Here is a 26,239-nt window from a genome sequence, read left to right on the forward strand (position 1 = left end):
GGGTTCAATTTCACCACCTGGCTTCAAATTATTAAACTGAGTACCTCTTCTCGGCCTTTTGGAGCAGACTTATCCTCCTCAATCAGAGACCACTTCTCGACACAGTCAGTCCTGAGCATCCCAAGTGCTCCCAATATCTCCCGTCGGAGGGAGGTGCTTTGCCCAACGCAAGCTACTGCATGTAACTCGTATGCCACCTTGCTATCAGTCACCTGAACCCACCAACATCACTCGCCATTTCTTTGTTGTCGAAACGGCTCTGCCGTCACAGATGCCTGTAGTTGAAGAAGTTTGCTCGCAAACTTCCAAGGGATCCTATCCCCTGGGTCATCCCAATCACCAGTCACATCGTCAATGATGCGGTTAGTACGTCTCGCCTGGTGACTGATTGCTTCACCGCCACCGGCTTGTACGAGGCTGCATTCGTTCATCTGTTCTGGCCGTGCCCTCGACTCTGTAATCAAGCTTCAAGGACATACTCTACGGACCGCCCCATGGGACGCAATCACCTACTACCAGCCTCCCTGCTCCATACTTGGAGCAATCAAAAGCCCAAGCAAAGTTACGTTTCGATTAGGTCGGCTTCTCTACTAGTTGGATCAACTCGGATTCGATTATGAGCACGTTGGTAGGCGTTCATGGTCTAATGCGGCTAATTCAAGCCTTGCCCTTGAGTTTGCCCTCGCGATGACTTGCCTGCACATTGTCCTCCACCGACAGGTTGGCTTAGAAAGACCGCCAGGAGTGGAACGAAGCATGAAAATGAAGTTGGAGCTCTTGGTCGGCATTATTGTCACACGATGACGCCAAAGTTGCGATCGGGTTTACCGGCTCGGTTAGAAGAAGATGTGCAACGACGGGCGAGAAGATGCTCACCATATCCAAGGATATTGATGACTGCATCGATCCAAGGAACGAGAGAAAAAAGGACTTGCAAGCATACTCTGAAGAAGATTGTCAGCATGCATACGTCCCCCTTGCTCGCCCTACCAAGGCCAATGAACAGTCGTAAGCGCAACCGCGTGCAGCCGCTAACGTTGGATGTGTTTGCCTGGGGTCTTTAGTGATGGCATACCCCGTATCTTGAGACCTCCCTCTACGATGTGAACGCATCCGGCCAGCGACGTAGGGGACGGTCGGCTCGTGTAGTGGAAGATAGATAGATTGCTATCGTGTTCATCCTTTATCCGGCAGAGTGCATCGAGATGATCCACTGCCCCCCTCACTTGCCGGGCTGTTGCCCAGCTGCATCACCATCATTCAGTAGGCTCCTCTCGGCCTTAATCTACGGAGGCATCCGTACTGAGCAACATTTTGCAACCGATCTACTGTACGTCGTCTTGCGGTGACATGGGGCACTCGGGTGTGCAAGGATAAGCAAGGGTAAATTAACACGGTTTCGTTCCAGGGTAAAATGCAGATGCAGGTGGATGGTTACTATTAATAGCTATTTTTAGCAACGCCCGCACTCTTCGGCTCGGGTTGGTCCACAATGGGGAGACGGGCTTGGCTCTTCAGCAGGGATCCTCCCACTTTTTTTTTCGCGACTGGGAGGACGTGAACCACCAGCCTTGCCAGATTGCTTGCAGAAAGCTCGACATAGAACTGCTGCCGTCGCCCAATCAGCGGCGCCGGAGCCGATGGCTGGCTGGGATCCGGGACAGGAACTAGCAGCTGTTTGGTCTAGTCGACCCAACGCCCGGCGCTTAGGAGCAGCGGGATATCTGACCAAGGCCGCAGATGACGATGGTCCCAACTACGCCATGGGCGCACATGAGAAAAAGATCCCCGTTCTGTGATTGATTCGGTGAGGACATCGTGCCTTGGCGAGCATTGGAGTGACTATAGTCGGGTCTCGGTGCAGATTGGTTCGTTGCGACCCGGGGCGTGCTTCCGCGATTCATCAAGAACTCGCTTCGCTGAGGTCGACCGCCGGCAGCGATGGTGAATGGTGGATTCCACCTTGGTCAGCATGTTCCTGGTTCGGCAACACCAGTATGGCTTCATATCAAGCTGTGATAAGAATGTCAATAATGGAACCCGGACAGGGTAGGTGTAGCTCGTTAGGCGCGGGGGGGGGTTCTAAAGTTGGATTCTGGTGACGACGAGCACTCAACCCAAGGCATGTCAGAATCCAGATGCGGCATCCCCAGAGAGCTTTGCCAGATGATCACTGGCTTGAGCTCTGCTCGGATGCAATCAGTCAGGGGAACGACGCATCGCGAACTCTATATCGAGAAACACCAAGATGAGCGAGCATGTAGCAGGCGCCTATCCAGCCAGCCGGGAGCAAGGGGTGGACATTGATCAACGCCAGGACAGAAAGATAGACCTGGTCCTAGGTGCTTAGCAGTCTGTGAACATGCTCACACACGAGATCCAACTACGCCATTGTGCTACCGAAGACGGCGAGTCGAGAAGAATGTTCTATTCTGGAGACAGCCTGCAACATGCGGCTCTAGGACAGGGCAGTCAGGGTGGGAAAGGGGACCACTCGCCGTCACACCTGTACGTAGGGTGCAGTCCCCTAAAGATGGAAGATACCACCAGGCAAGCCAGGGTCCCAGTCGCACTGGACGGGTTTTGCTGCGGGCCAGCAGGTACTTCTGGAAGGTTGGATGGTCCCTCGAGCAGGGACGGTAAGGCTGCATGTGATGTGAGAGTGAGCCAGTGATGGAGACGGTTAGTAAGGACAAGCGACGACAATCAGCTCTCGACGGCGCCGCGGGTAAATTCCACGACGATAACACGTGCCGGGTACCTGAATACAGTTGCATGCTGCACACGCACTGTACAGCCCTAGGACTTCTGCACCCAGGGCTGCTGTTCGGCGCCCCATGCTGCACAGTAGCTGTCACAGCCGTTTCAGGCTTGCGAGACTTTTGACAGCCGTGGTGCCGAGACTCCACTGGTCCAAAGCTTTCCGGGACTAACTAGGACCTATACCATGGTACCGTGTCCATGGACACCTGCTGTAGGTTGGATAGGTGAACTACAGCACTACTGTGATGAACGGCCCACTTCGCTCTCTGTCTCTATGGACTGTAGTCCATACCTAGGCAGTAACAACTGGAGGCCCTCCTCCAAAGTCCTACCAACATCCAGACCGTGTACGACTCGAGGGCTTTCCTGAAGCAGCCAATTCACGCGTCGCAATGAGCCAAGCCAGGCAAGCCCATCCATCTACTGTGTAGCGACGCGACCTGTCCAAGGAGGCGGTGGAGAAGTGTTCGCGGAACAACGGTCTGCAAAGCTTGCAGGTTGCGCTGCCCACATCGCAGCAAGCCCGGCGATGTCGAAGCAGTACCTTTGGGCTTCTCCCATGCGGGAGGGGGCAGCGGGGGGGGGTAACCCTGTCGGCCCATACCCATGCCCCATGCCACGCCCATGACCATGACCACAGCACCTTTGACCCAGATGGGCATGGATGACCCGTGGGCCGCCCAAAAAGCACAAGCGCACTCCCGGCCGACACACACAGTCCACCTGCAGTCCTCTCACACACGCACCCACTCGCACCCACACGCACACAAACCCTCCCGCCCGCCGCCCGCTGTCTTGTCTCTGCTTGCCCTCTCCGTCCTTTTCTCTCCCAGAAGTCTAAAGGGTCGAGTCTCCCACGATCGCATCTATTTTTGGCATCAACCACGCCAGATTCAGCCCCATCTGCAAGTGTAGCATCAACTGGTATCTTGTATCCTCTATCGCAGACCCGACACCAGCATCGGCTCGCACAAAGAGCTTCGTCGTGAATTGCACCCCGTCCCAGCGTCCCAGGCCTGGGCCCGTACAAATACCGTTGTCTTGTCGCATCACCGCGCCTCGTCAGAAGCAGTTTCAGTTTTTTGACCCATCGTCCCCTCTCGAGCGCCGTGACCTGAAGCCAACAACAGACGGTCGCCGCAACTGGGCCTCGGGCTTTTTTTATTCCCTTTCATACATTCTTTTTATTCGACTATTGCAACGGCCTTCATTCTGGGTCGCCATTCCAGCTGCTAGCTTGAAGTTTACTTGGTCGTCGAGCTGGATTGACATAATCCAGTCTAATCTCTCGTCCGTCTGTCCCCCCGCCAGTCTGACAGGCAAGACATCGCCACCCCGTCGCATTGAGCTTGAGCTTCTTCGGACGACTCTTCGGTAGCCTTGAGGCGAAGCACACGCCCGCCAGCGGCTATAACAGATCATCCGTCATTCTACGCGCCTCTAATATTCCTCTTCTGTATACTATCTTAATTGCAGTCTAATTTCAAAATGGGTCGGCGAAAGATTGAGATCAAGGCCATCAAGGATGACAGGAATCGCTCAGTGTAAGCAACCACAGCTCCCCTTCACCGCGACGCCGGCACGACGGTCGTTTTCTTCGTCACATCCCCTGCGTGCTGGATATACTAACCGCCTTACTTGCAGGACCTTTCTGAAACGCAAGGGCGGTCTTTTCAAGAAGGCGCATGAGCTGTCCGTCCTCTGCTCCGTGGACGTTGCCGTCTTCATCTTCGGCAACAACAAGAAGCTGTATGAGTACTCTTCCGGGGACATGAGAGAGCTCATCACGAGATACACATATGTGCGTAACACCGTGTCTGCGCCCGCGCGCCTTGCCTGCGCAAGAGCATTGTACTGACTGGACGGCTTCTGCAGCATGGCGGTCCCAACGAGCACAAAGGTCCCGCTGACTTCAACGGCGGCGGAGACGACGACGAGGATGACGATGGCGAAGGCACCCCTCCTCACGGCCACGAGGGCTCCGTTGAACCTCAGATGATCCCACCGCATTTCCAGAACCACCACGCGTCCTTCTCTCACCTGAGGGGGCACACGCCCTCGGCTTCGCCTCCCATCAACAGCGTACCCTTTGCCCCCCGCGGACACACCCCGCAGCCGCAGATGGGCTCTCGACCGTCATCCCGCAACGACTTCCGGAGGGGCTCCGGCATACCCCAGCCCGTCGGTCCTCCTGGCCCGCCTCAGGCCAACGGCTACGCATACATGCCCCAACCAAGCATCTACCAGCCCCAAACCCAGAATATGCCGCCAAACATGCAACATCCCATGCCGCAACCACCACCTCAATACCCGTATCCACCACCCCAGCATCAACCCCATCCCCAGATGCAACCATACATGGAAGACCAGCGGCGCTCCTCTGTGCCTCCTCCCAGCTACCCGCCTCAGGGGCCTCCGCAGAATCAGCAGCGACCGTCGCCACCGCAACCGCATCCTCAGCAGCTACCCCACCAACAACAGCCCATGCCTCAGATGTCCCCCCCTCAGCCCCAACACCAACACCTAGAGGTGCCTCAGCCGCATCACCGAGGATCTCAGGAGCCTCAACAGCCGCCGGCACCCATGGAACCCAAGCCCGAGCCATCCCCAGAGAAACCTCGTCAGCCTCTTCTCGATGTGAACTCTGCAATCAAGAAGCTGCCGCAGCGCAAGCAGCACAGCATCTTCACGCCTATCGACGAGAATCGCTCGATCCTCTCTCAACATCTTGCGTCCTTTGTCTCGGAACCTCAGAGCCTGAAAGACGAGGTTGGCGTGAATGGCAATCGCTCGCAGTCCGTGGACGTCGGCGCTGTCTCGCGCAACAATGCCGGCTCTTCTCCGCCTATGCCTCAAAGGTCAAACACCTCGAACCTGGGCAAAGCTAGAAACTCTGTCCCTACCATCCCGGAGACCACTTTCACTCCACCTTCGAGGTCGAATAGCCTGCGCGTCCCCGGTGGCCCTCGACCCAAACTCAAGGTGCAGATTCCAGATGAGCAGTCTGAGACCAGCAGTAACGCGGCCGAGTCTACGACTTCGCCGCGCAATACGTCAGACACAACATCCCAATCCACACGACGTAATGCTGCCGAAGCTCAAGCGCCCGGTGTCGTTCTGCCACCTCCATCGCCGTCTGCGTCTGCTTTACTCTCTGCTGGAGCTACCGGGCCACCGAACCCCTTTGCCCGACCAATCCAGTCTCAACAGCAACAGGGCGGTAACATGAATATCGATACTCCAGTGTCGGCCTTGCCCTCCCGCTTCCTCAACAACGAGTTTCTGCCAAGCCCAAGCAGCTTTTACCCCGAGTGGAACTATTCTCGCAATGATAGCAACACGCTGCCAAGCCCGCTGAACTTCGCTACACCGGTGCATGGGACCGGTCCCTCTTTTCTGAGAGAGGAGAACTCTAACAAGCGAAAGAGCCCCGAGATCAGTACTGCGGGACCATCTTCCGACGGACCCGAGGGCATGGAGGCCAAAAGAGTCAAGGTAGACTCCTAAGCACCCTACCTATGATCGACGCACGCAAGGTCACCGGCTTGTTCCAACTCGGGATCAAGTTCGCATTCACATTTGCGATTGTACAACATTCTCATTGATTTTCTTCTTCTATTTTGCAGTGCCATTCATCATTCCTTGAACTTTGATTTGCTGGCCGCATTCTATTCACAGCCCAATGGATATCCCACTAGTTGTTGATTCAATCGTTCTTATCACTTCGCTGCTGGATACGCTCCTCTACGGCAGCCAGATACCTTTCGATCTTTGTTGAGCATGGTACGGCGTTTGGCATCTACTACTTCGTCGTTGTTATCCCCGAGCTCTTTTTCACATATACCAGCACGTGCTGCTTCGTTTTAGAGATGGACATGAGGCACGAGTTAATGGGTTCGCAATCTGATAGCAGGGCATTGTATGCTGCATTTTACAGGGGAAAAAGACGGGGGGGCGGTTCTCTCCTGAGGTCTATGGAAGGCGTTCACGGCGTTGTTCATTAGGATAGGCTTTAGGGACACATCCCATAGCCTGCGCATATCTAAGAGTTCAATTCATGACTGATCTGAGTCCCTATTTTGCCTTGCAGTGACTCGCATGTGGATGGGTCGGCCTTTCGGCCAACCAATTGAATTAACCAACGTGAAACGTCGAAGGATCACCACAATGACGCGTATGTCATCACCACCATCGTCCCATCCCACCCCTGCCCGTAGCCGGATTGCTTCAAGAAGCGCCAGCCTTATGGGGGCTGTGCTGGACGATAAGCGACCATTGCATCCCACATCGGACGGTTGAGTACCACAAATCCTACGAGGTTATCCGATAGCCGAAGCACGTAAGAGAGCTCCTTTGGGCGTGCTCTAGACTCGTCGGCGGATCGCTATCCCACCGTCCATACGGGCCACTCAAACAACTTGAATGGGCCATGCTCTGGAAGGATGAACACACCACCGAGAAGCACAGCCAGTCGGGCGAGAGAAATGGAGTGCGAGTCTACTCCCCTGGACCCTGACAAACGTCCGACTCGGGCGATGGCAGTGGGATGATACGCAGCCCGTCCACATTGCACACAGCAGCCGTCGAGGCTTGTGGCTCTGTGAGACAGCCAGTGGGAGAAGCTGAACGGGAACAGGCGCAGCCACAGGCGCGCGGTGAGAGCCTGCAGCGGAGAATTTGGCACCCGGTAGCGCGCAGCCCCCCCTCTCCGCGGCTGTACTATGTATTTGGCCGATGCCACAGCATAGCCTGCCCCTTCTTCAAAGGCCCGCGATTGGCAATGCGTCGTCGGAATTCGAGAGTGAAAAGAAAGAGCAGTGTGGGGGAAGGGTGAGATACCAAGACCTCCTCCACCGTCGTTGCTTTCATGCACTGTGTCTATACGGCAAGCGTGATGTATAGTCGACTCCGCTAGCGCATACCAGTGAAGTCCCACCCCCATGTATCCACTTACAAAGAGTATACAGTGCCTCTTACAGGAAAGTCATCTCGTCCGTCGCAGAGATGATTTGAGGGCTTCACTGAAATGCGTTGTATAGATACCTAGCGCGTCTATTTCGTCGGGTGCAGGCAGCTCGGGCGATCGCTTGGGTAGCCGGGCGCGTAGATCATGGCAGTGCTGTGCCATGCCACTGGCACAGCCCAGCACCATCTCGGGCCGGCCCAGCCCCAAGCCGGCGACACGAGCTTAACTGGAACAACGCCAGTGCACCTTTTACTGTCCCACATGGCCTGCCAAGCCTGCACTGTCGTTGCCGCGGACCTGCGTCGGAGTTTTCTTCTAATCTCTTCCTTCTGTAGGTGCCGGGCGACTTCCTGGGAAGTCATGGAGCCGTTCGCATTAGGGGCGGGAAACGGGGGTCGGAGCCGGCCATGTACCGACAGATGTCTAGTGACCAAAATGGTGTGTCTTATTGGCATGGCATGTACGGATATAGTAATGCTACAGCGATGAATGACGAGAAGTCCGTCAAGACGATATGGCAGCGATCTGGCCAAATGAATACACTTCGATTACCACAGATTGCCACCAATTAGAGTAGTCTAGATACTCTACAGATCTGCGTGAGGCTTGGTTACCTCAGCTGTCTGTATTGGTCTCGTCTCTCTTATACCGACAACAGGTCTCACCGCAGAGACACTTCTTATCCAGGCCTTTCCAGTACTTGTCCGAGTAGTCCACTGTGATCTCGGTGCCCGCGTCGATGCCTTTGCTGACCAGGACAATTCTCTGCGTGTTCAGCCACGTGAACCGTTGGTACTGCGCGTTGGCATTGCAGCTGTGGTTGACGAAGCGCGTGAAGTTGCCTTGCCTGCCCTGCCATATCTGGTAATTGGTCGATGCCGTCGAGCTCTCCATGACATCGACGTTCTGTAGGCCCTTTGTGATGACGCCCACGAACTCCCCAATCGGCGCACCTCTTTCGAATGCACACAGGGCCAGAAGCCCGTTATTTTTGCCGTCGGCCGTCCTAAATACAAGGACAGGGCTGGAGCTCAGTTTACCACCGCCGAAGATGGTAGGGAAGCAGTAACAGTTGTTTACTTTGGGGTCATCCGACTGCTCCTTTCCACACGTCTCGCACAGTGGCATTGCCGTGGCCCGCACAATCTCGTCTGTAGGGGGCTGCCAGCGAGGGTCATCACACCCCCATACGCGCTCGTCTACGACGCATTCGTCAAGTTGGCGATAGCTAAAATCTGCGTCCCATTGGAGGTACGTGTTTCGCAAGGGGATCGGGTCGCTGCCGTCGAGGAAGACTACCCAATCGTGAGCGTGGCCATCAAAGGCTCGCTGTGAAGGTTCCCCGATCACTGTCAACAACTGCCTCCATTGCGGGTGAAGTGTATCGGCGGCGACTTCGATGGCCGGCTGCAGGTTCCGTAGGCGCTGCATGCTCTCCTTATCGAAGCCTATACGATACTTGCAGAAGCGGTATATGCCCATGCCGGCAAAGACTAGCGATGCCCACCCACCGGCGTCTTTAATCTCTTTATAACCCCGCCAAACGTACATCTTGTTCCGAAGCTCCTTTTCGGTCCAGCCAAAATCCGCACAGGCGCCCATCAGCGCGGCCTTGTTGTATCTGCTACGCGGGACCAAGGGGTTGGCGTTGGCCCAACTGTCGACGTACGAATCGAAGTACTCGACCCAGCGGGCCTGCACAATAACCTCAAGAGAACGGCATGCACGGCTCGCTTGGGTCACCTGGCGACAAAATACGTTGCTGCGGCTGAAGGCCTCGTCGGATTGTGGAGTCCGTCCATTGGGATCCTTTGCTCCAGTACGCGCGAGAGCCATCGGCGCTGCGATGGCATTGACGGCGCCATCCTCGGCGCCAAGCGACCTCAGCTGTGACTGACCCAGGAGGCTCTGTGGATCGAGACTGAGGCTGCCATGAATCTGCTCCCATATCCCACCGATGAGCTTGTCCAGGGTCGAGGGCTGCAGGAAATGGCCAACCGGCTTTAGCTTCCGCCTCTTGGGGAACTTGTCGCCGCTGTGGATCTGCCTTTGGCTGTCAGCAGTCTCCAGTGTCGTGGAGTCTTGACGTGCAGGCCGCAGCCCACCAAGCTCTTTTCTTCGATCCTCCGTGGGCGAGTCCAGATCGGAATTGTCACTGTTCTCGTCTGGCGAAGGCTCAGACGGCTCCGCGGTGGCATTCCCCTTGGGCTTTAGCTCCTTGCGAGGTGCGAGAGAACTGATATGCCCAGCCGCCGGAGCTGAGATGGGAACTCTGGCCGTATCGCCGGATGGGATGGCCTTATGAGGCGTATCTGTCAGTTCTGCCGTAGCCTTGCGAGGGGAAGAACATGTCGATGCGACATCAGACAGATCAATAAGCTGCTGTAAGAGTGAAGTGTGAGCACCAGATACATGGCAGCCAGTGAGATCACCCTTACAGTAATCACGGCGCTTTTCGGGGTTGATTCCCTGGCAGCATGCGAACCTTCTTCGAGGCAGGCCTCTATGCGCAAAACCGGCCTATCGAGCCGTGCCAGCGCGGACCAGTCAAACGATGCGTGGTTCAGCTGGTCTGCCAGGGTCTCGGCTACGCGCCGGCGCAAATGCTCTGTGGGATCTTCATTCGGGGGGCTCATCGTCCGGACTCTAGCAAGCCAAAAGACGAGATAGCGGGACGAAACAGGATGGGGCAGTGTGATTCCCGGGCAGACATTTTTGTGGCGACGACGGCCACGAACCGACAAACACGGATGGCCTGAGGTGTTGCGGAGCGGGCAGAGCTATTGCGTAGGTGGGCAGCCAAATGACTTCTTCGACTGGAGCCACCCCGGCACTCTCCGCGAATCAGCGCTTTCAACGGCGTCCAAGAAGCATCGTCGCATCCAATAGGATCATAGACTAGTCACTCATCACCAAGGGCCAAGGTGCGGGTGCCGCTCCTGTCTAAGAGATCTATTTCATAGAGCCAAAGTGTGCTCGAAGAAAGGCGAAAAAGCGCTCGAACATTTTGCCAAGGAGTAATTGTATAGTTCAAAGTTCATATTGAACCAAGCACTTCTGTTTCCCCCCCGCTCAGTCATCTGCTGTCCATATGTATAATTCGTGTGGCAATCGCTCCCAAGGTAGCGCATCGCCCCGTTCCGGTGTATAAGGTTATAAGGTTGTGTAGATGATGCAACCTATCCCAATTTAGTGAGGGCACTGCACTTGGCACGTAGTCCCTGCGGCGAGAGCGAATCCCGGCTTTTCTACTCTACAAGGCTATATAAGAGTCACAAACGTGACCCTAAGCATCTGATAGGTTGACATCATACTTGTTTACCCATGGCCGGGCTCTGACACCTCCTGTCTCCCATGACTATATTCCTCGTCAACTTCACGATAGAAGATCATCCTGCGCCGCCATGTCCGACCGAGACAACGCCAATCTCGAGTCCAATGGCTCCCACGAGCCTCAATTGACACGAGAGAAGACAACCAAGTCCTATACTTATGAAAACCTCAAAGGATGGCGGGGGCTCAGAATACTCAGACCTTGCCGCGGCATGTATCATGATGTTCGGCGGCGACTCCCCTATTACCCTAGCGACATCACCGATGCCTTCACCTATCGCACCGCCGCCAGCACCATCCGGATGTATTTCGTAAAGTAGGTCGCTCCCCGCAGCACATGCCACAGTCGACTTATTAATATTTGTTTTTGAATCAGCCTCCTGCCAGCTTTGGCGTACACCCTGGACATGAACCGACGCACCGGCTTCTTCTACGGCGTCAACGAGTCGCTCTTCGCGTCGGCGCTCGCCGCCATGGTCTTCAGCATCCTCGGAGCTCAGCCCCTGACTATCGTCGGCATCACGGGTCTCATTTCTTTGTTTAATTACACCATCTACGATATCATTGCCATTTATGATGTGTCCATCTACCCTCGCTTTATGGCGTGGACTGGCATCTGGGGTGCCATCTTTCATTGGCTCATGGCCATCTTCAACGCTTGTGACTATATGCGTTACGTGACGGATTTTTCCAGCGAGAGCTTTGGGATGTACGTCGGCATCATCTATATGAGTAAGTATCAGAGCTACGTTGGTTCGCTTACCACGAATACTAAATCTTTCCAGTCAAGGGCGTCGAAGAGCTTGTGAACGAGTTTTCCATTGAAGGGGCTACCTCGGGCTACCTGAGCTGTCTCATCGCAATCCTATACTTCGGGTCCGTCTACGGGCTCGAGAAACTAGGTCAGAGTACCGTGTGGAAAGCATGGTTCAGGGGGATCCTTGCAGACTATGCCTATGTTGTTCGTTGCCGTTGTCCAAGTTCATGTCGCCTAAGCAGGAAATCTGACCGAGCCCACAGTTCACTACACTCTTCTGGGTCGGCTTTTCGCACATCCCTGGACAGCTCAAAGATGCGCACATTTCAAAAGTGCCCGTAAGCGATGCCTTCCGCCCCACCCAACCCCGAAGCTGGCTCCTCGACTTCTGGAATCTCGAGGTCAAGTGGGTGTTCGTGGCCATGCCCTTCGGTTTCTTGGTTATGCTGCTCTTCTACTACGATCATGTAAGTGAAAAGCCCGTCCCATGCTGATAGGCAAGGTCGCAACTAACTCGTCAATGCCAGAATGTGAGCAGTATCACAGCGCAGGCGCGCCAGTTTCCACTCAAGAAGCCCGGTGGCTTTCACTGGGACTTCTTCCTGCTGGGCTGCACTACATTCGTCTCGGGGATCCTTGGACTGCCGCTACCAAACGGCCTAGTCCCTCAAGCACCAGTGCATACGGACTCCCTTACCAACTACGAGACCAAATTGAAAGTGATCGCCACGGCAGAGGGCGAGGGTACGGATATTCGCCGTCCCGTCGTGGAAGCTACTGCTGTAGTTGAGCAGCGAGTTTCACACTTCCTCATGGGCTTGGCCTTGATTGGCACTATGACTGGTCCCCTTTTGGTGGTCCTGCACACGATGCCGGCAGCCGTATTTGCTGGTGTCTTTTTTGTTGTCGGCGTGAGTAATATCTGCAACATTTCTCCATACGTTACGCCATGCTTTGCATGGATCACTAACGTTTGTATTATAGTGGGGGTCAATTGAAAGCAATGGCATTGTCCAAAAACTGGTCTTCCTCAATTCGGAGGAACGCTTCCTGCAGAGAGATGAGCCCTTGCTCACAGTTCGCCGACGCAAGATCTGGGCGTACATAGGACTGCAAGCGCTGGGCGTGGCCGCAACAGTGGCGATCTCGCAGACCATTGCCGCAGTTGGATTCCCTGTGCTAATCATCCTTCTGATTCCCCTGCGCACGTATCTGATGCCCAAGTGGTTCTCTTTACACGAGCTACAGGTTCTGGATGACCTGACGTGTACGAATAAAGCTGTGCTTGCCAGTCTCGGCGGTGCCCCGACCCTCCCAGAACAGTCCAGGGAGGAGGACTGGGGCCTGGAGAGGAGGAGGAGCGAACAAAGATTCGGCGTGCGCAGGCAGCGGGCAGGTAGCATCAAGCGGTGAGCTTTAATGTGAAAGTTTGGCTGAGGACTAATGCAGTTGTGGTTTCTTGTGATGACAGAACTATCTGGCCATATGCGGTCTAAATATGCTGTGTATCGCCCCATGAGAAGGATAGTAGTGAAAATACTACAATGAGTGACGACTGCTATTTCTGTAACAAATCATTGCGTTCTTACTAGTCCCCCGTAAAGCACAAAGAACCAAGTCGAAGTCGAGACCACTTTGCGGAAAGGTACTTGCTGAGCAGCAAAATGGATCTGTGGCTGTCTTAATTGACTCCCTTGTATCATCTACTATCGCGATTGTTTGCTGCAGTCGAGTCCGCCTGTCATTACTCAACACTATACCGGCCCCATTGACATCAAGAGCAGAAAAATCATGTTCGACTTGACGGACCAGCCAGCACTACTTCAACCTCTCCTGGCAAGAGCGAGATGCTCTGGTGTAAACTCAAAACTCCAACTGTCATAGGTTTTAATCACATCCCGAAGGCATTTCCGGGATCACACTCAAATCAGAGGTTCACGGTAACATAATTCTGGGATACAGGTGAAGATACGCACAGGCTTGGACCATCCAACGTCGGACTCCTTTGCCACGGGCGGTCAAGGTAGTTTCGGCAAGTGAAACGGTACACAGTAAAGCACGTGAGACGGGACTTTGCGACTTACAAAGGCTACGTTTAAGTGAAAACAACGGTCTCTAGCATCCACAGAATGTGCCGGGTCAGTCCAAAAGCTCCGTCAACAGTCACGAAAATTTGACGGTGCTCTATATCAAGGGGCTCCAGATCTCGTTACGGTACATATTGTTTGCGATTTGAGTTGAAGAAAGCCAGTTCATGGGCGCCGGCTACGGAAGAAACAACAAGTCCACCGCACTCCCCAGGGTATCTTAAGTGATTAATACCCCCCCAGCGACTCCCTTGCCACGACGTACTCGCACTTCACATCGTTTCGTCGCCCATTAATACGTTTCAAGTGGATAGAAAATGGTTGAGACATTTGCAGAAGTGGCTTAAGCTAAGGTACATCTGACCCTTATGTTAGATGCCCATCCAAACTCGCGAACTCTGTGCAGGAAAAGCGGTAGGAAACGCCATTTCGGGTGGCTGGCCCTCATCCTATGGTAACAAGATGGACAACAGTAGATGACTGAGCCCGGTGTGAGAAACAGAATTAGAACAAGCTTGCATATGCTGAAACGCGAAACGAAAAACTCTTCTAGTGGTATCATCGAAAAAAGAAAAGGAGAAGAGAATTAGGCCAAGCATATTAGGTATCGAGGGGTTGCCTTCGCCGAATATGGAAGATAGAAAAAGCTTGGTCGTAAAGAAGAAACGAAGTAGCTGGTTGGAGAGTCGGTAAAGATCCTAGAAAAGGTCGATGTCCAGGTACCTCAGAATTCGTCGTCTTCCCAAATCCGTCCCTAGCGTCTAGAAGGAGGAGTCCGACTACCAGGTCCAGTCGTAGTCTCCATATTGCCCGTCAACTCAGCAACACGAGCTTTAATACGGGCGACACGGGATTCAATGGCTATCAGTTGTTAGCATAGATTACGATTATAGCTCAGGTCTTACTCACTCTCTTCGCCACTTGTATTGTCATCGTCGTCCGTGGTCTTGCTCTGTGCACCCCGACTCTGTTCCTCGCTTTGGCGAGCTCTGTCGGCTGCATTCTTCCTAATCTGCGCCCAGCGATCTTGCATGGGGACAGCAGGCGAGGGTGCTCCCTCGTCATCGTCTTCATGTTCGTCTTCAGGGACCGCAGCCGGAAGCGTCGTGTGCCGAGCAATAGGGGGTGGTGTAGCATCATCGTCGCTGTCTTCGTCTTCTGGGACGAATGCAGGCTGGTCAGAGAGAGGACCTTGGTCGAAACGCGAGAACTCCTGGTTGGCTTCGTTCACATCGGCTGTGTCAACCCGGGACAAGTTTTCGTCAACCGAAGCGTCATAAGTTGGCTCCGGTGCTGCTGGGGTTTGCGTAGGGGTAATGTCTTCAGGTTGCTCTGCGGGGGTTGCAAAGGCGGATTCGCCTGGCGACATGACTGCAGACTCTGAGGTAACAGGCTCAGGTCTCTCAGGAGTGGCCTCAGGCGCGGCGGCCTGAGGTTGCTGGGCCAGGAAGGCGTTGACATCAGTCGCCGCATTGTCGGGGACTTTGGAGACTCTGTTTTTGCGGCCAAACAGCTTACGGAAGCCACCAGTCTTCTTCTCCTCTTTGTGAACCTCTTTGTGAAGTTTCTTCGGCTTCTTGCTCTCGGGACTGGGTGGCTCAGGTGAGAGCATATTGGCCCGAGCTGACTCCATGGAAGTCTCTCCTTGTGGCGGCGGCGGCAGTGGGGAGTTGCGACCAGTAGGCGCAGGTCTCTCGGCAGGGTGGACATCCTCCAAGGCCTTCTCGGGCTCCCGCACAGGCTCCTGAGCTGGCGCAACGGGCTGAGGCTCCACAACGGTTGGCGGTGGTGGTGCAGCTGGTGAAGGCAGAGCGGCAGTGGAAGGCGACTTCTCCGGTATTTCGGGCAAATGATTGCCATTTGTCATGGAGCCATTCGTCTCGGTGTGGCCATTGGGTTGAATGGTGGCCTGGCCTAGACCACGGCCGGCATTCGTGTTGGACAGGTAAGCTTCACGGATAGCATCCTTGTCGTACTTGTTGGCCCATTTCATGGCTGGCGAAGCCTCCTTCACGATGACCGGCTGCAAGGTGAGCACGCTATTAGTTTTCTCCTTCATCAAGTCGGCATCTGTGCGGCCACGGCGTTCTGGCAATGGTGATGCCAACAGACGTTCCTGAGCTTCGCTTGCTTGAAGTTGCTGTGCTGCTGCTTGTATCTTGGCTTGCTGGTCTGGACCGATGCTGGTCTTGCTGAGTCCAGCGCCAAAGGTGGTACCTGGTTTCAGACGGTCGCCCTTGTCAAGGGTCCCCTTTCCTGTAGACTTACTACGCGAAACTCCCTTGTTGCGCCGCGTCCAGCTGAAGAAGCCCTTCTTTTCCGCGATGTATGCACCTGCTGCAGGCTCAGGGGCCGCGCCCTTGAGCATCTCCTCCATTACTAGCCATCGACCAGAGCGGATCGCCGTCTCAATAACGGCACATCGACCAAAGGCTGACTTTCGCTCGGCAGTCTCCTCGGGGGCAAGACTGCTCATCCAAACCCACCAAAAGGCATCATCGAGATCAAATCGGTTAATATTTGCGAGCTCACCAGGTTCTAGATGCTGAACGCTCTCCAGTCGCGGGCGGTGAGATTGAGAGCTACGTTGACGAACATTGGCATCGATGGGCGGTAGTACCTTGTCCGGGGGGAGCAAGACGTTGGTCGGGCTGTTAGGCGAGTCATCCACAAAGCCGGACGACAGGAAGTCTGCCCAAGAAGGGGTGGTGGGCCGGCCCAAGTTCGTCCCCGAAGCAGGCGTCGTTCTCAGGCCCCGGGGGTTCTGTGAGCCTGCCCTGGCCATGTCGTCGTCGTCGTCTTCTTCCTCCAACGTGCCTGCAAATCCAATATCCTCAAAGCGCGACCACGAGGCATCACGGAGTCCCGTAGAGTGCTTAGAACTAGAGACCTGCGATTGGTTGGCGAGTGAGATGGCCTTGAGGACTCTTCGGCATTCCTCAGTCAGCGCTCTGACGGGGTCTTCGTACTCGGAGAACTCGTATAGAGCCCTGTCGTCCTCGCGGTACTGGAAGTGATTAGCCCGGCGCAGCAGCGCAAACGGCGTTGGCGATACGGTGTCGACGACCATGACAACCCTGTAGGTAGACGACTGCATCAACGAAGGATTTTGGGGTGGGTATTCAGTTTCCTGTAGTAGTTTCTGAAGGGACATTGGAAGCATGGAAATACCACCAACGGATGGTTGGGGAGCCAAGGACCTCAGATAGGCGAAGAACAGATGGCTCGTGGCATCAGCAGCGCTATTTTGGTCCAAATTAGTACATGATGACCAAGGCTGGTGCGGAGCGACGACACGTACCTGAGCCAGAATTTGTAACCACCCTCGAACCCATTACCCGTGTCCTTGTGCTCAAAGGCCCACCAGGACGCCATGCGCGAGAGCTTGCGGCCTCCAAAGCCGTTCGTCTTGCCGTGGGCGGCGATGGCAGACAGAAGGTCGAAGTAATAAAAGATGATCTTGGTACGCGCGTCATTCTCGACGCTCAGAGGAATGAAGGTAGTGAATGCGTTGCGTGCGAAGCTGGAATCTTGCTCTCCCACTTTGAACAGCTCGTAGGCGTCCCAACCGACCACACCACCCTGCAACCGACTCCAGCACCATTTCAACACACCCGAGATAACCTATCTGCATATTAGCCTCGAGAGCATGTATTCCTGACAACTGTTTTGCATACCATGGGCTCGGTCATGCGCAGTTCCTGCGCGAGAGCCTCCCCGTGGAGGCTGTGGTTCTCATCGAAAAAGTGGCGTATGAAGATGCGCACGGCACTCGGATCAGAGGTCGGACGGAACGGCAGCAGCAAAAACGGGTGGTCAAGGGCTAAGGTCATAGCAATCAGCCTCGGATTCGTCACATGGACCGGCGCCCGCCTGGAACACGGGCAGCATGGGACAGAAGGGCAGTTTCCATAACGTACCTCGCGCCTTGAGCTCGGCTGAACATCGCTGCACCAACTCAACGATCTCTTCGGCCTCCACAGTCGTGCGCGTGTACGCATCATCCCAGCGCGGCTTCGCGGGCAGCTGATCGGCCAGACCGCCGAGGCCAGCACCCTTCTTGGACTTGAGCTTGCCCTGGCCGTCCTTGCCCCTGATGCGGGAGAACAGGCTCGGCATCGTGACGTCGCGAATATCCTAGAGGAGGGTTATGGCCGACGACATGCAAGGTACAAGCCGCAAGTAGGGTCTATGGCGGGCAATTGAGTTTGCGGGCCGAACCCCAAGTCTATATGGGGGAGCAGAGCAGACGAAGTCGCGAGAGTCGGGCTCGATGGTCCGGGTCCGGGTGGAAATATCAGCGAGGTCAATCAAACCCTGGCGGTTGCGATCAGGAGGTGGGGGTCGGCTGGTGACTTTTTTTTGGGTATCAAATATTCGAAAGGCGTGCGTACGTCGTATTGGTGCCGTCGCTGGCGAGGCGTGCAGGCTGTCGCTTCCCAACTGGAAGCTGTATTAAACGAGTGTAAACGAAGCAAACCGACGAATCCACAACGTGAGGTCCAACGAGGGTATCTCTGCAAGCCGCGAGAAACACCAGCAGAACCAGGAGAAGGAACAAAACAAGGTCGTATGCCGGAATCGCGATAGGACAGAGAATGGTGCGGTGCAGTGCAGAACAGACAGGCAGCGCAGGGTCGGAAATTCTCATGACACCAGGCCGAGCACAGCGCGACGAAGGGAAATCTCAGGGGTCAGCGACGGTCTCCATCCGTGCCTTCGTCTGGGCACAACATGAGGAAGGCCGTTCCAATTGCAGCTCCAAGGGTGCAGGGTGTGGAGATGGGGGACCGGGGGGGCGTGTGGGAGGGAGGGTCTCAAAGGCCCAAAGGCCCAATGGCCCAATGGCCCAATATCCACCCTCCTCGACCCCCCTGGCTCCGGCTTGTCGGGCTGCTCGCTGGCGCGCTGGGCGCTCTGCTGCCCTGCTGTGCTGCAGTTCTGCAGTGCCCGTTGGTTCGTTAGGTGGTTGATTAGTGCCCTTATGGGGATGGCGCCGTTGATGTGTTAGATGACTACAGAGGATGCTGGGGGCAGACGGCTACCTATCATTATGTCACTGGCCTGCGGGCTGCCGCCGCTCAGATACCTGGGAGTATGGAGGGACCAGCGAGCATTGACTCTCGAAATTGGAGGAGCGCCTGTCCAACCTTAAACCCATCGGGTCACCCAGACCAGTGGAAAGCCAGCACGGCACAACTAATAAGCTACCTACACAATGACGCTGGCCTGGATGTGTACTTACCCTGAGTCACTCTCTATCTGCACGCATGTGTAGATGTATGTACTACTGAAAGACGAGACCAAAACGCTCGTGGGGTAGAAACTCTCTTCAAGAACGCCAATTTCGCAGTCGACACATCGGACGACTTTGTTTCTTTTTCCCCCTCGCATTCGTGTGCAGCGCCTCATGTGTGAAACGCACCAGGCGCCCACGCCTAGACGATGATTTGTTCCCAGCACCTGTCTTTGTCTACGACACCACTGCAGCTCAACGCTCTGCCTCTGCCGCTGCCCTCTTCAGAGGATACGCCAGAGACACCATTCGAGCTAAGCTGAAAAGCTTCGTGTAGACTCAACGGCTCGTTCCGTGCAGGCTCAGCTGCCAGTTCCGTGGAGCATGCAAGCACAACATGGTTTGCCGTAGCCACCTCGAGAGCTTCTTGTACAGAGTACTCCGTACACGCACACTTCAATCTCGCCTCGGCTAGTGCCGACATTATCTCTCCCCGTTCCCTCAAGGTAACTGCTTGTCCATATCCGCCAAATATTGATGATCGTCACCCGAGGGCTGGGAACGAACAGATAATTCAACAAGCAGCTCGGTCACGTTGCCTGCCTACTGGACACGGATACTAGTTCCTGTACCTCCGTAATAAGTCCATCAAAAGACGCTTGGTGGCAGAGACGCATCCATTTCTGAAGGTTAGAGGGCCTGAGCGCCACGGGCTGTCATGGCCCACTCGTGCTATGGCATGGATGGTATGGGGGTACCTTTTACCCCTTTTCTCAGCCTATTCGCCAACGCAGCCCTGCATGAAGCAACAACTCATCAAACGAGGAGCCCACCTCGCACGTCGCGTCGCTATTGGCTCGCTGGCGACCAGTCAACTCGGAATAGACTCCATGTGTGCTGGCAAACCAGGTGAATACCTGTCTAGGTCTGCAAATCATGACGAGTCGAAAGGGAATCGTGAGCCCGGCTCTCATAGAGGGCCGCAATTCAGCGAGGCACACATAATTCAGTCGGACTTTGCTATCGTGAACCCTGCCCACCAGATGACTTGAAGAGCTGTTCATTAAGCATAGCAGGCCCGGGTATCACGGGTCCATTTGCCCGATGCATGACTGTGGCATCGCAAAGTGGGTATCAGACGGTAGCGGCTTGCACCTGCGCAACATGCAGCTATCAACATGCAGGCTAGCCGACTGTCAGTGTATGTAGGTACCTCGTTAGGCGCAGCCAATTTCAACTGCTGCGTAGCTCTGCATGAGACAAATGAGCGCCCGAGACACGTTCGCCCACTTTGCACAGTCATCTCATCCTTGGGTGCACAGCCGTTGCCGTACTTACATGCGCGTCCAACGCCTTTTTCGCTCTTCCGCGATCAACTTGTCTCATCCCATAATCTAGACTCGATGGCATTTGGCACCGAAGCCAACTCGAGACTCCATAGCGGGGGAGGAGGCCCAGAAAAGCGAAATCGCTTGCCATCCACGGCTTGACGGCCGATGGCCCAGATGTCCCGTTGGGATCCACGACCCCCACTTCCACAATTGGTCCAACGTGGATGCTTGATCAGATCGGATGCAACGCTGTGTAAGTCAATGCCGATTGTAATAACGTCACTATTAAGGCGCTGGCTGCAGTCATTCTTCGGCATTAAAAATCCTTCGAATTTGGCGGCTGCGAAGCTGATTTTCGTCTTCATGCCGCTCTCTGCTCCGTACTTTTAGGTAACCGTACAGCTGTTCACGATGCCGAGACGTAATCCGTATTAGACACATTGTGGAGGGGAGGGAAAGAAAGGAAAAGTAAAAAGAAAATAAAAATAAAAATAAAAATAAAAAGGCCAACCTAGCGCATCGCTCATCCCAGTATGCGGCAAGGCAACTCAACCAGGAAAGCTGCAAACTCCGACAAGTCTGATTCATGCGTTCCGATACCTGGAGCTGAGCTTATGCGGCCCACTCGACAAGGTCGGGTGTATCGTGAACCGATCCCAGTCTCGACATTACATAATGCGACGGAGCGCAAGTGTGATTGTTTCAAGAGCTTTTCTTTGCACGACATGCTCGTTTCAGCTGTTCAATCTCCGATGTCAAAGTTGTTGACATCTCTCTTCACCTGCTCTTGTAACCCGTTATTCATCTTTTCCCCCTCGGCTCTGGTGGTCGTGTAATGAAGCATTACACGGGGACTTCACCCCCCCGACGGCAGTCCTTTGTCGTTCTGGCACAGCCCGCGAGATCTGTTACTTCGTTCGTCTGGTCCATCTATTAAAAATTCGAGTTGATGGAGCGACTCTGCGAAGGACGGTACAGATATGAAGGCCTCGATATCATGGGAAAGAGGAGCAAAGTTGGAACCTGCAGCAAGACGCAACGTAACCTATTTGAATGCATTTATTTGAGGAGAGGAGGTTGCCTATGATTTACTTACAACCATATTATCGGCAATAGCATCATGGACGCAGTGTTGGACGCCGACCTCGAATCTGTATATGGACGCTGAGCGGACTCTTGTGATAGCAAGGCCACCAGCTCAGCCATCAGTGAAACGAACGCCCGTCTACCGAGTAAGGAGCGGTCAGCGGCGGTCATGCTAACTCTACGGCCCTGAGCGGCGAATCTTGATACCAAACGTCATGGAAATGGGTGTAGATGGGATTAGTTCTGACTAATTATTAAGCCAGAATATGTTCCGGTGGAAAAAAGCCTCTGCTACTTAGACTGCCTGTCGTTCATCAGTGTCCACAGGGGCCACCCAACCGGTCTAAGGATTTCACTCTGCTCTACGTTCTGAGAGTATGCCGTATGCTTTGGATATTTGTGTGTCCGAAATAGGACTGTTAAAGTGACAACTGACCAAAGATGATGCCCAAGACGGGCCCATATGCTTTGGATATTTGTGTGTCCGAAATAGGACTGTTAAAGTGACAACTGACCAAAGACGATGCCCAAGACGGGCCCTTACGTGGTAGGAAGTAAGTCTTTTTGGTCTCAATCTGACAGATGTCAGCTTCACGCCGAGTCGATTTGGAGGGTCATTTTATTCTTCTGCATGACAAGAGCAAGATCTGAATTCTCACCCGAATGCGGGAGCCCTTCAGATGACCGAATTCGTAGCCGTCGATAGTCTCGTGGCCTCTTACTATATGGGCTGTCTGCAAATAAGTGCTAGGATAGGGACTCGAGGCGCAAATGTACGTCGATGTAGACTGTTGAACATGCCTGCTGGGGTCTTGCAAGATTACGATGCCCCCCGCGTGCAGTCCATCAGTGTACATGGTAGAGTTAATGTCTGCCATCGTCGTTGCATCAGGTCTTGACGCATTTCAATTCACGGAGAGGGATCTAGCAGCTTCATAGCAACAGACGAATAGATAAGCCGAGGAAGCACAGACGAGTTCCTCAATACCTGGTACTCGACGCCTACATGCTCAATTACGTGGAAACCGTCTCGGAGCCCCTTGAGGCTCACTGAAGTCTTAGGTCATTGGTGAACACCAAAGCTCTCTTTCTATAAGCTATCCCAAGGTGTCGATCTCGCGAAAACCCGCGAGAGGGTCCTGAATCTGTCTACCGCTGAAAACTCCGTACGCCAGGAGCAGGCTCGCCCCCTCCTTTTCTCTCCAAGCTTCCATGGACTAAAACAATGTTCTCAGACCTCGCCCCTTGAATTTTTCTCTCTCTCTCTTTTGGACTAAATATTCCCCTTCACCCATGTTCTGAGTGTCCTGCATACACCGCGTCGATAAAGCAACCCCGGCCTGCTCGGCTTACTTGCACCTCTTCTCGATGATGCCCGCGCCGTTCTCGTCGTACTCCTTCTTGGAGATCCACATCTGGTGGAACGTGCCCAGGCTGGCCAGGATGCTGCCGCCGATCCAGGCACCGAACCGCCGCTCCGTGGTCAGGCCGGCGGCGTGCAGCTTGATGCGCATGCCCGGGTACATGGCCGACAGCTCGCTGTTCAGCCGGTCGTTGAAGCCGGTCAGGAGACTCGAGCCTCCGGTGACGACAATGTTGCCGAGCAGGTTGGGTCGCAGGTCCACGTCGACGTTGTTGAGGCAGGCGCGGATCAGCTCCGGGATGGTCTGGGCCTTGGTGATGGGGTCCGCGCCGGGGGTCGGCAGCGCGGCGGCGTCGTCCCACATGCCCTCGGACACGCGGAACCTCTGCTCGCGCCACATCTGGTTGGCACCGTCGGGCATCTCGAAGATGCGGCCGGGTTGACTCTTGACCAGCTCCTCGTTGCCGGGGTTCGTGTACTTGCCGGGGCCTTTCCACACCTCGACGACCGACTCCTTGAATTCGGTGAGCAGGCGCTCCTCCTCGTACGCGCGGAAGCTGGGCGAGACGTCGAAGGGGAACTTGCGCAGCTTGGCCTGGGCCGGGGCGCCGGCGTCTACGGGAACCTTGCTCTCCACCATAAAGGTCGGCACCACGTCGACCTTGGGTTCGCAGCTGTCCCACATGCTGCGGATCTGTGACGACAACCAGAGACCGCCGGCCGGGGACTTTTGGATGGATCGTTTGAGGATCATGCCGTCGTGCACGGCCGTCACGCTCGTGTTGGCGCCTCCCACATCGATGACCAGGGCGCTCGCCTTGCCGGCGGCGAAGGCAGCCGCGACGGGTGTCCTCGTCAGCCAGAAGGCCGGGGTGCCCCAGTTCTCCATGGCGATCTCGATGGCCTTCTCCCGCGCCTTGCCGGAATTCCACGGCGCCTCGGTCATCAGCAGGGGGCTCTCGGCCAGCGGCTTCTCCTGGTCCTCGGTGGCCTCGCCGCTAGCAACGGCGGCGGCGGCGGCGGCATCCTCCATGGCGACGTCGCCCTCGCCGTCCGCGGCGGCTTTTGTGTCCGGGTCGTTGAGGCCGTTCTTGGAGGGGTGGATCTCGCGCTCGGGCTGCAGGCTCTTGATGAGCATGTGCTCCCAGATGTTGGTGGCAGCGTCCCAGTCCTCGACGACGGACTCGGCGCGGCTCATGTAGTTCTTGATCTCCAGGTCGGCGCGGGGCACGAGGCACTCGTCGCCGAAGACGTTGCGGGTGGCGGCGACGGAGCCGTAGAAGGAGGGCAGCACCGACTTGGGCACATCCTCGCCCGCGAAGCCGGCGCGCGTGTGGCAGTAGCCCGCATCGAGAACGAGGGCAGAGACCTCATCTGGGTTGTCAGGGTCAGCTATGGGTTCTCGTGGGTCACAGTTGGACAAAGCAGGCAGAATGTCGCATACCTCCGCCGTAGATGTCGGTGGGCACGCTGGCCGTGGTCAGAGGCTGCTGCGCCATGCTGGAAATCGGGGTGGTCAGACTCGGGCAATTGACGTGCTGGCGGCCTGGGGAACGCGTACTCCGGTCTCTCCTGTGTACGAAGGTTGTCGGGAGGATTGTGTGGTGTATGGTGGTCGGCGCAAGGCTGGTCGAATATTGGGCGAGGCGGCGCGCGTTTCTGCAGTCAGTTGCAATTGCAGTTGGAGCTTCAACCGCGTGGCTGGTGGGTGGTGGGTGGTGGTGGTCAGCCTGTCCGCCAATTACTGTGTACAGGCACCACGAGTCCAGTAACTTACCTGTGAGTTCAAGCTCCAGACGCTGCTCCATCCACTGGCCCCTCGCGGCTGGGCGCGGAACTGCAGCGCCTTGGGGGACATTGGGGGGACTCTCTGTGGCCCGTGCACCAACTAGAGACCCCCGGGCCCTGTCTTCCCCCTTGGCCAGCAGTTAGCCGCGTTCTGGGGCCGCGGTGCTCGACGTCAAGCTACCAAAATATCCATATCCCATCTGATGGTGCGCAATACCATTGCACGAAAGGTTGCACTCGATCCGATCCGTGCAATGGTGAACACATACACACCTGCCCATCCGCAATGACAGGAGGGACGAAGTCTTGATCTGTACTCGGGTCAACTTGCAAGTGAAATAATCAGGGAATCAGGATCCGCTTCACTCTCACCACCTCGCCGTTGGACTTATACCTACTGTATGTGGCCTGAGTCGGCCACCTGAGCGCCGAGCAGAGGACCACCTACCACCATGGCCGACTACTTTGACGGCGAGGACGCCGACCTGATGTCCTCGTCCTCCTCCAACCACTCGTCCTCGGACGGGGACGGCGGCGGCGGGGACAGCAACGACAGCAGCGCACACCGGGCGCCGCAGCCGCCGCCGCCGTCGCAGAACTTCTTCGCGCCGCCGTTCTACGGGCGGCCGCCGACGCCGCTGCCGCCGTCGCCGTCGCTGACGTCGCTGCTGCGGCCGTCGCGGCCGACGACGCCGGACGCGTCGGACGACGAGAACCAGGCCAACGGGGCGCTGGAGCCGGCCGTGGCGCGGGCGTCGCCGCGCGTCCCGACGTACGAGTACTACGGCTTCGTGCTGTACCTGTTCTCGACGCTGGCCTTCGGCATGTACCTGCTGTGGGCCTACCTGCCGTCGGCCTTCCTGCACGCCATGGGCATCTACTACTACCCGAACCGCTGGTGGGCCCTGGCCGTGCCCGCCTTCCTCGTCATGCTCATCGTCTACATCTACGTCGCCCTGGCCGCCTACAACACCGAGTATCTGACCCTGGGCCTCGGCAACCTCGAGACCGTCGTTGATGACGCCGCCAAGGTCGCCGCCGTGGGTGATGGCGAGAGGGGCCACGACAAGGGCGCCAGGGCCCGCGCCGGGGCGGCGCCTTGGGGCTCCGGTAGGGTCTTCGGCCCCGGGGAGGAGACGGACTGGCGACGGGTATGGGATCGGGGCACTGACGCTGTCATGGATATACCGCTAGCCGGGGTGAACGAGGTGCTGTACGGGTACGCGGATGGGGATGATGAGGACGGGGATGCTTCGTAACATGATAGTGAGGTCAAGGGATACATTCATATGATACCCAACGCATTTTTGCTCTTCCGAGTTTTCGAGAGCCCGAGCTGGTAAAAAGGGGCAAGATGCTCTGCTGTCATCCATATGGCATTCATGCACGTATACAACCCGCGAGAGCATCGACTCTAGACGGTCTAGCAGATTCAAGGGATCATGATCTATTCACCAGCTCTCATAATACACGGGCGAGCCAGCCCCTACCACGTTCTGGCTGCCCAGCCCCCTTTTTCTCTAGAGACG

The 26,239-nt window shown here is 55.7% G+C and overlaps 6 protein-coding genes across 6 annotated transcripts; 3 read left to right on the top strand and 3 right to left on the bottom strand.

The window, feature by feature from the left end:
* Positions 1-4,251: 4,251 nt before the first annotated feature.
* On the top strand, positions 4,252-6,270 carry JN550_004813 (uncharacterized protein; the record flags this gene model as incomplete). Its single annotated transcript, XM_049316370.1, has 3 exons — positions 4,252-4,307; positions 4,408-4,564; positions 4,639-6,270. The coding sequence occupies 3 exons, from the start codon at positions 4,252-4,254 to the stop codon at positions 6,268-6,270; spliced, it is 1,845 nt and encodes a 614-aa protein (XP_049173011.1).
* A 2,074-nt stretch (positions 6,271-8,344) lies between these two features.
* JN550_004814 (uncharacterized protein) lies at positions 8,345-10,365 on the bottom strand (the record flags this gene model as incomplete). Its single annotated transcript, XM_049316371.1, has 2 exons — positions 8,345-10,111; positions 10,168-10,365. The coding sequence occupies 2 exons, from the start codon at positions 10,363-10,365 to the stop codon at positions 8,345-8,347; spliced, it is 1,965 nt and encodes a 654-aa protein (XP_049173012.1).
* Positions 10,366-11,133: 768 nt separating this feature from the next.
* Positions 11,134-13,232, top strand: JN550_004815 (uncharacterized protein; the record flags this gene model as incomplete). The annotated part of the gene is made up of 6 exons (XM_049316373.1): positions 11,134-11,378; positions 11,439-11,794; positions 11,848-12,023; positions 12,083-12,286; positions 12,347-12,730; positions 12,804-13,232. The coding sequence occupies 6 exons, from the start codon at positions 11,134-11,136 to the stop codon at positions 13,230-13,232; spliced, it is 1,794 nt and encodes a 597-aa protein (XP_049173013.1).
* A 1,428-nt stretch (positions 13,233-14,660) lies between these two features.
* Positions 14,661-18,025, bottom strand: JN550_004816 (uncharacterized protein; the record flags this gene model as incomplete). Its single annotated transcript, XM_049316374.1, has 5 exons — positions 14,661-14,767; positions 14,816-17,148; positions 17,208-17,530; positions 17,584-17,729; positions 17,827-18,025. The coding sequence occupies 5 exons, from the start codon at positions 18,023-18,025 to the stop codon at positions 14,661-14,663; spliced, it is 3,108 nt and encodes a 1,035-aa protein (XP_049173014.1).
* A 4,883-nt stretch (positions 18,026-22,908) lies between these two features.
* Positions 22,909-24,421, bottom strand: JN550_004817 (uncharacterized protein; the record flags this gene model as incomplete). The annotated part of the gene is made up of 2 exons (XM_049316375.1): positions 22,909-24,296; positions 24,367-24,421. The coding sequence occupies 2 exons, from the start codon at positions 24,419-24,421 to the stop codon at positions 22,909-22,911; spliced, it is 1,443 nt and encodes a 480-aa protein (XP_049173015.1).
* A 741-nt stretch (positions 24,422-25,162) lies between these two features.
* Positions 25,163-25,969, top strand: JN550_004818 (uncharacterized protein; the record flags this gene model as incomplete). The annotated part of the gene is made up of 1 exon (XM_049316376.1): positions 25,163-25,969. One exon carries the CDS (start codon positions 25,163-25,165, stop codon positions 25,967-25,969), a length of 807 nt encoding a protein of 268 aa, XP_049173016.1.
* Between the last annotated feature and the right edge of the window lie 270 nt (positions 25,970-26,239).

This window comes from Neoarthrinium moseri, assembly GCF_022829205.1.
Source record: "Neoarthrinium moseri strain CBS 164.80 chromosome Unknown scaffold14_Wmoseri_CBS_16480, whole genome shotgun sequence".
NCBI classification, from domain to species: domain Eukaryota; kingdom Fungi; phylum Ascomycota; class Sordariomycetes; order Amphisphaeriales; family Apiosporaceae; genus Neoarthrinium; species Neoarthrinium moseri.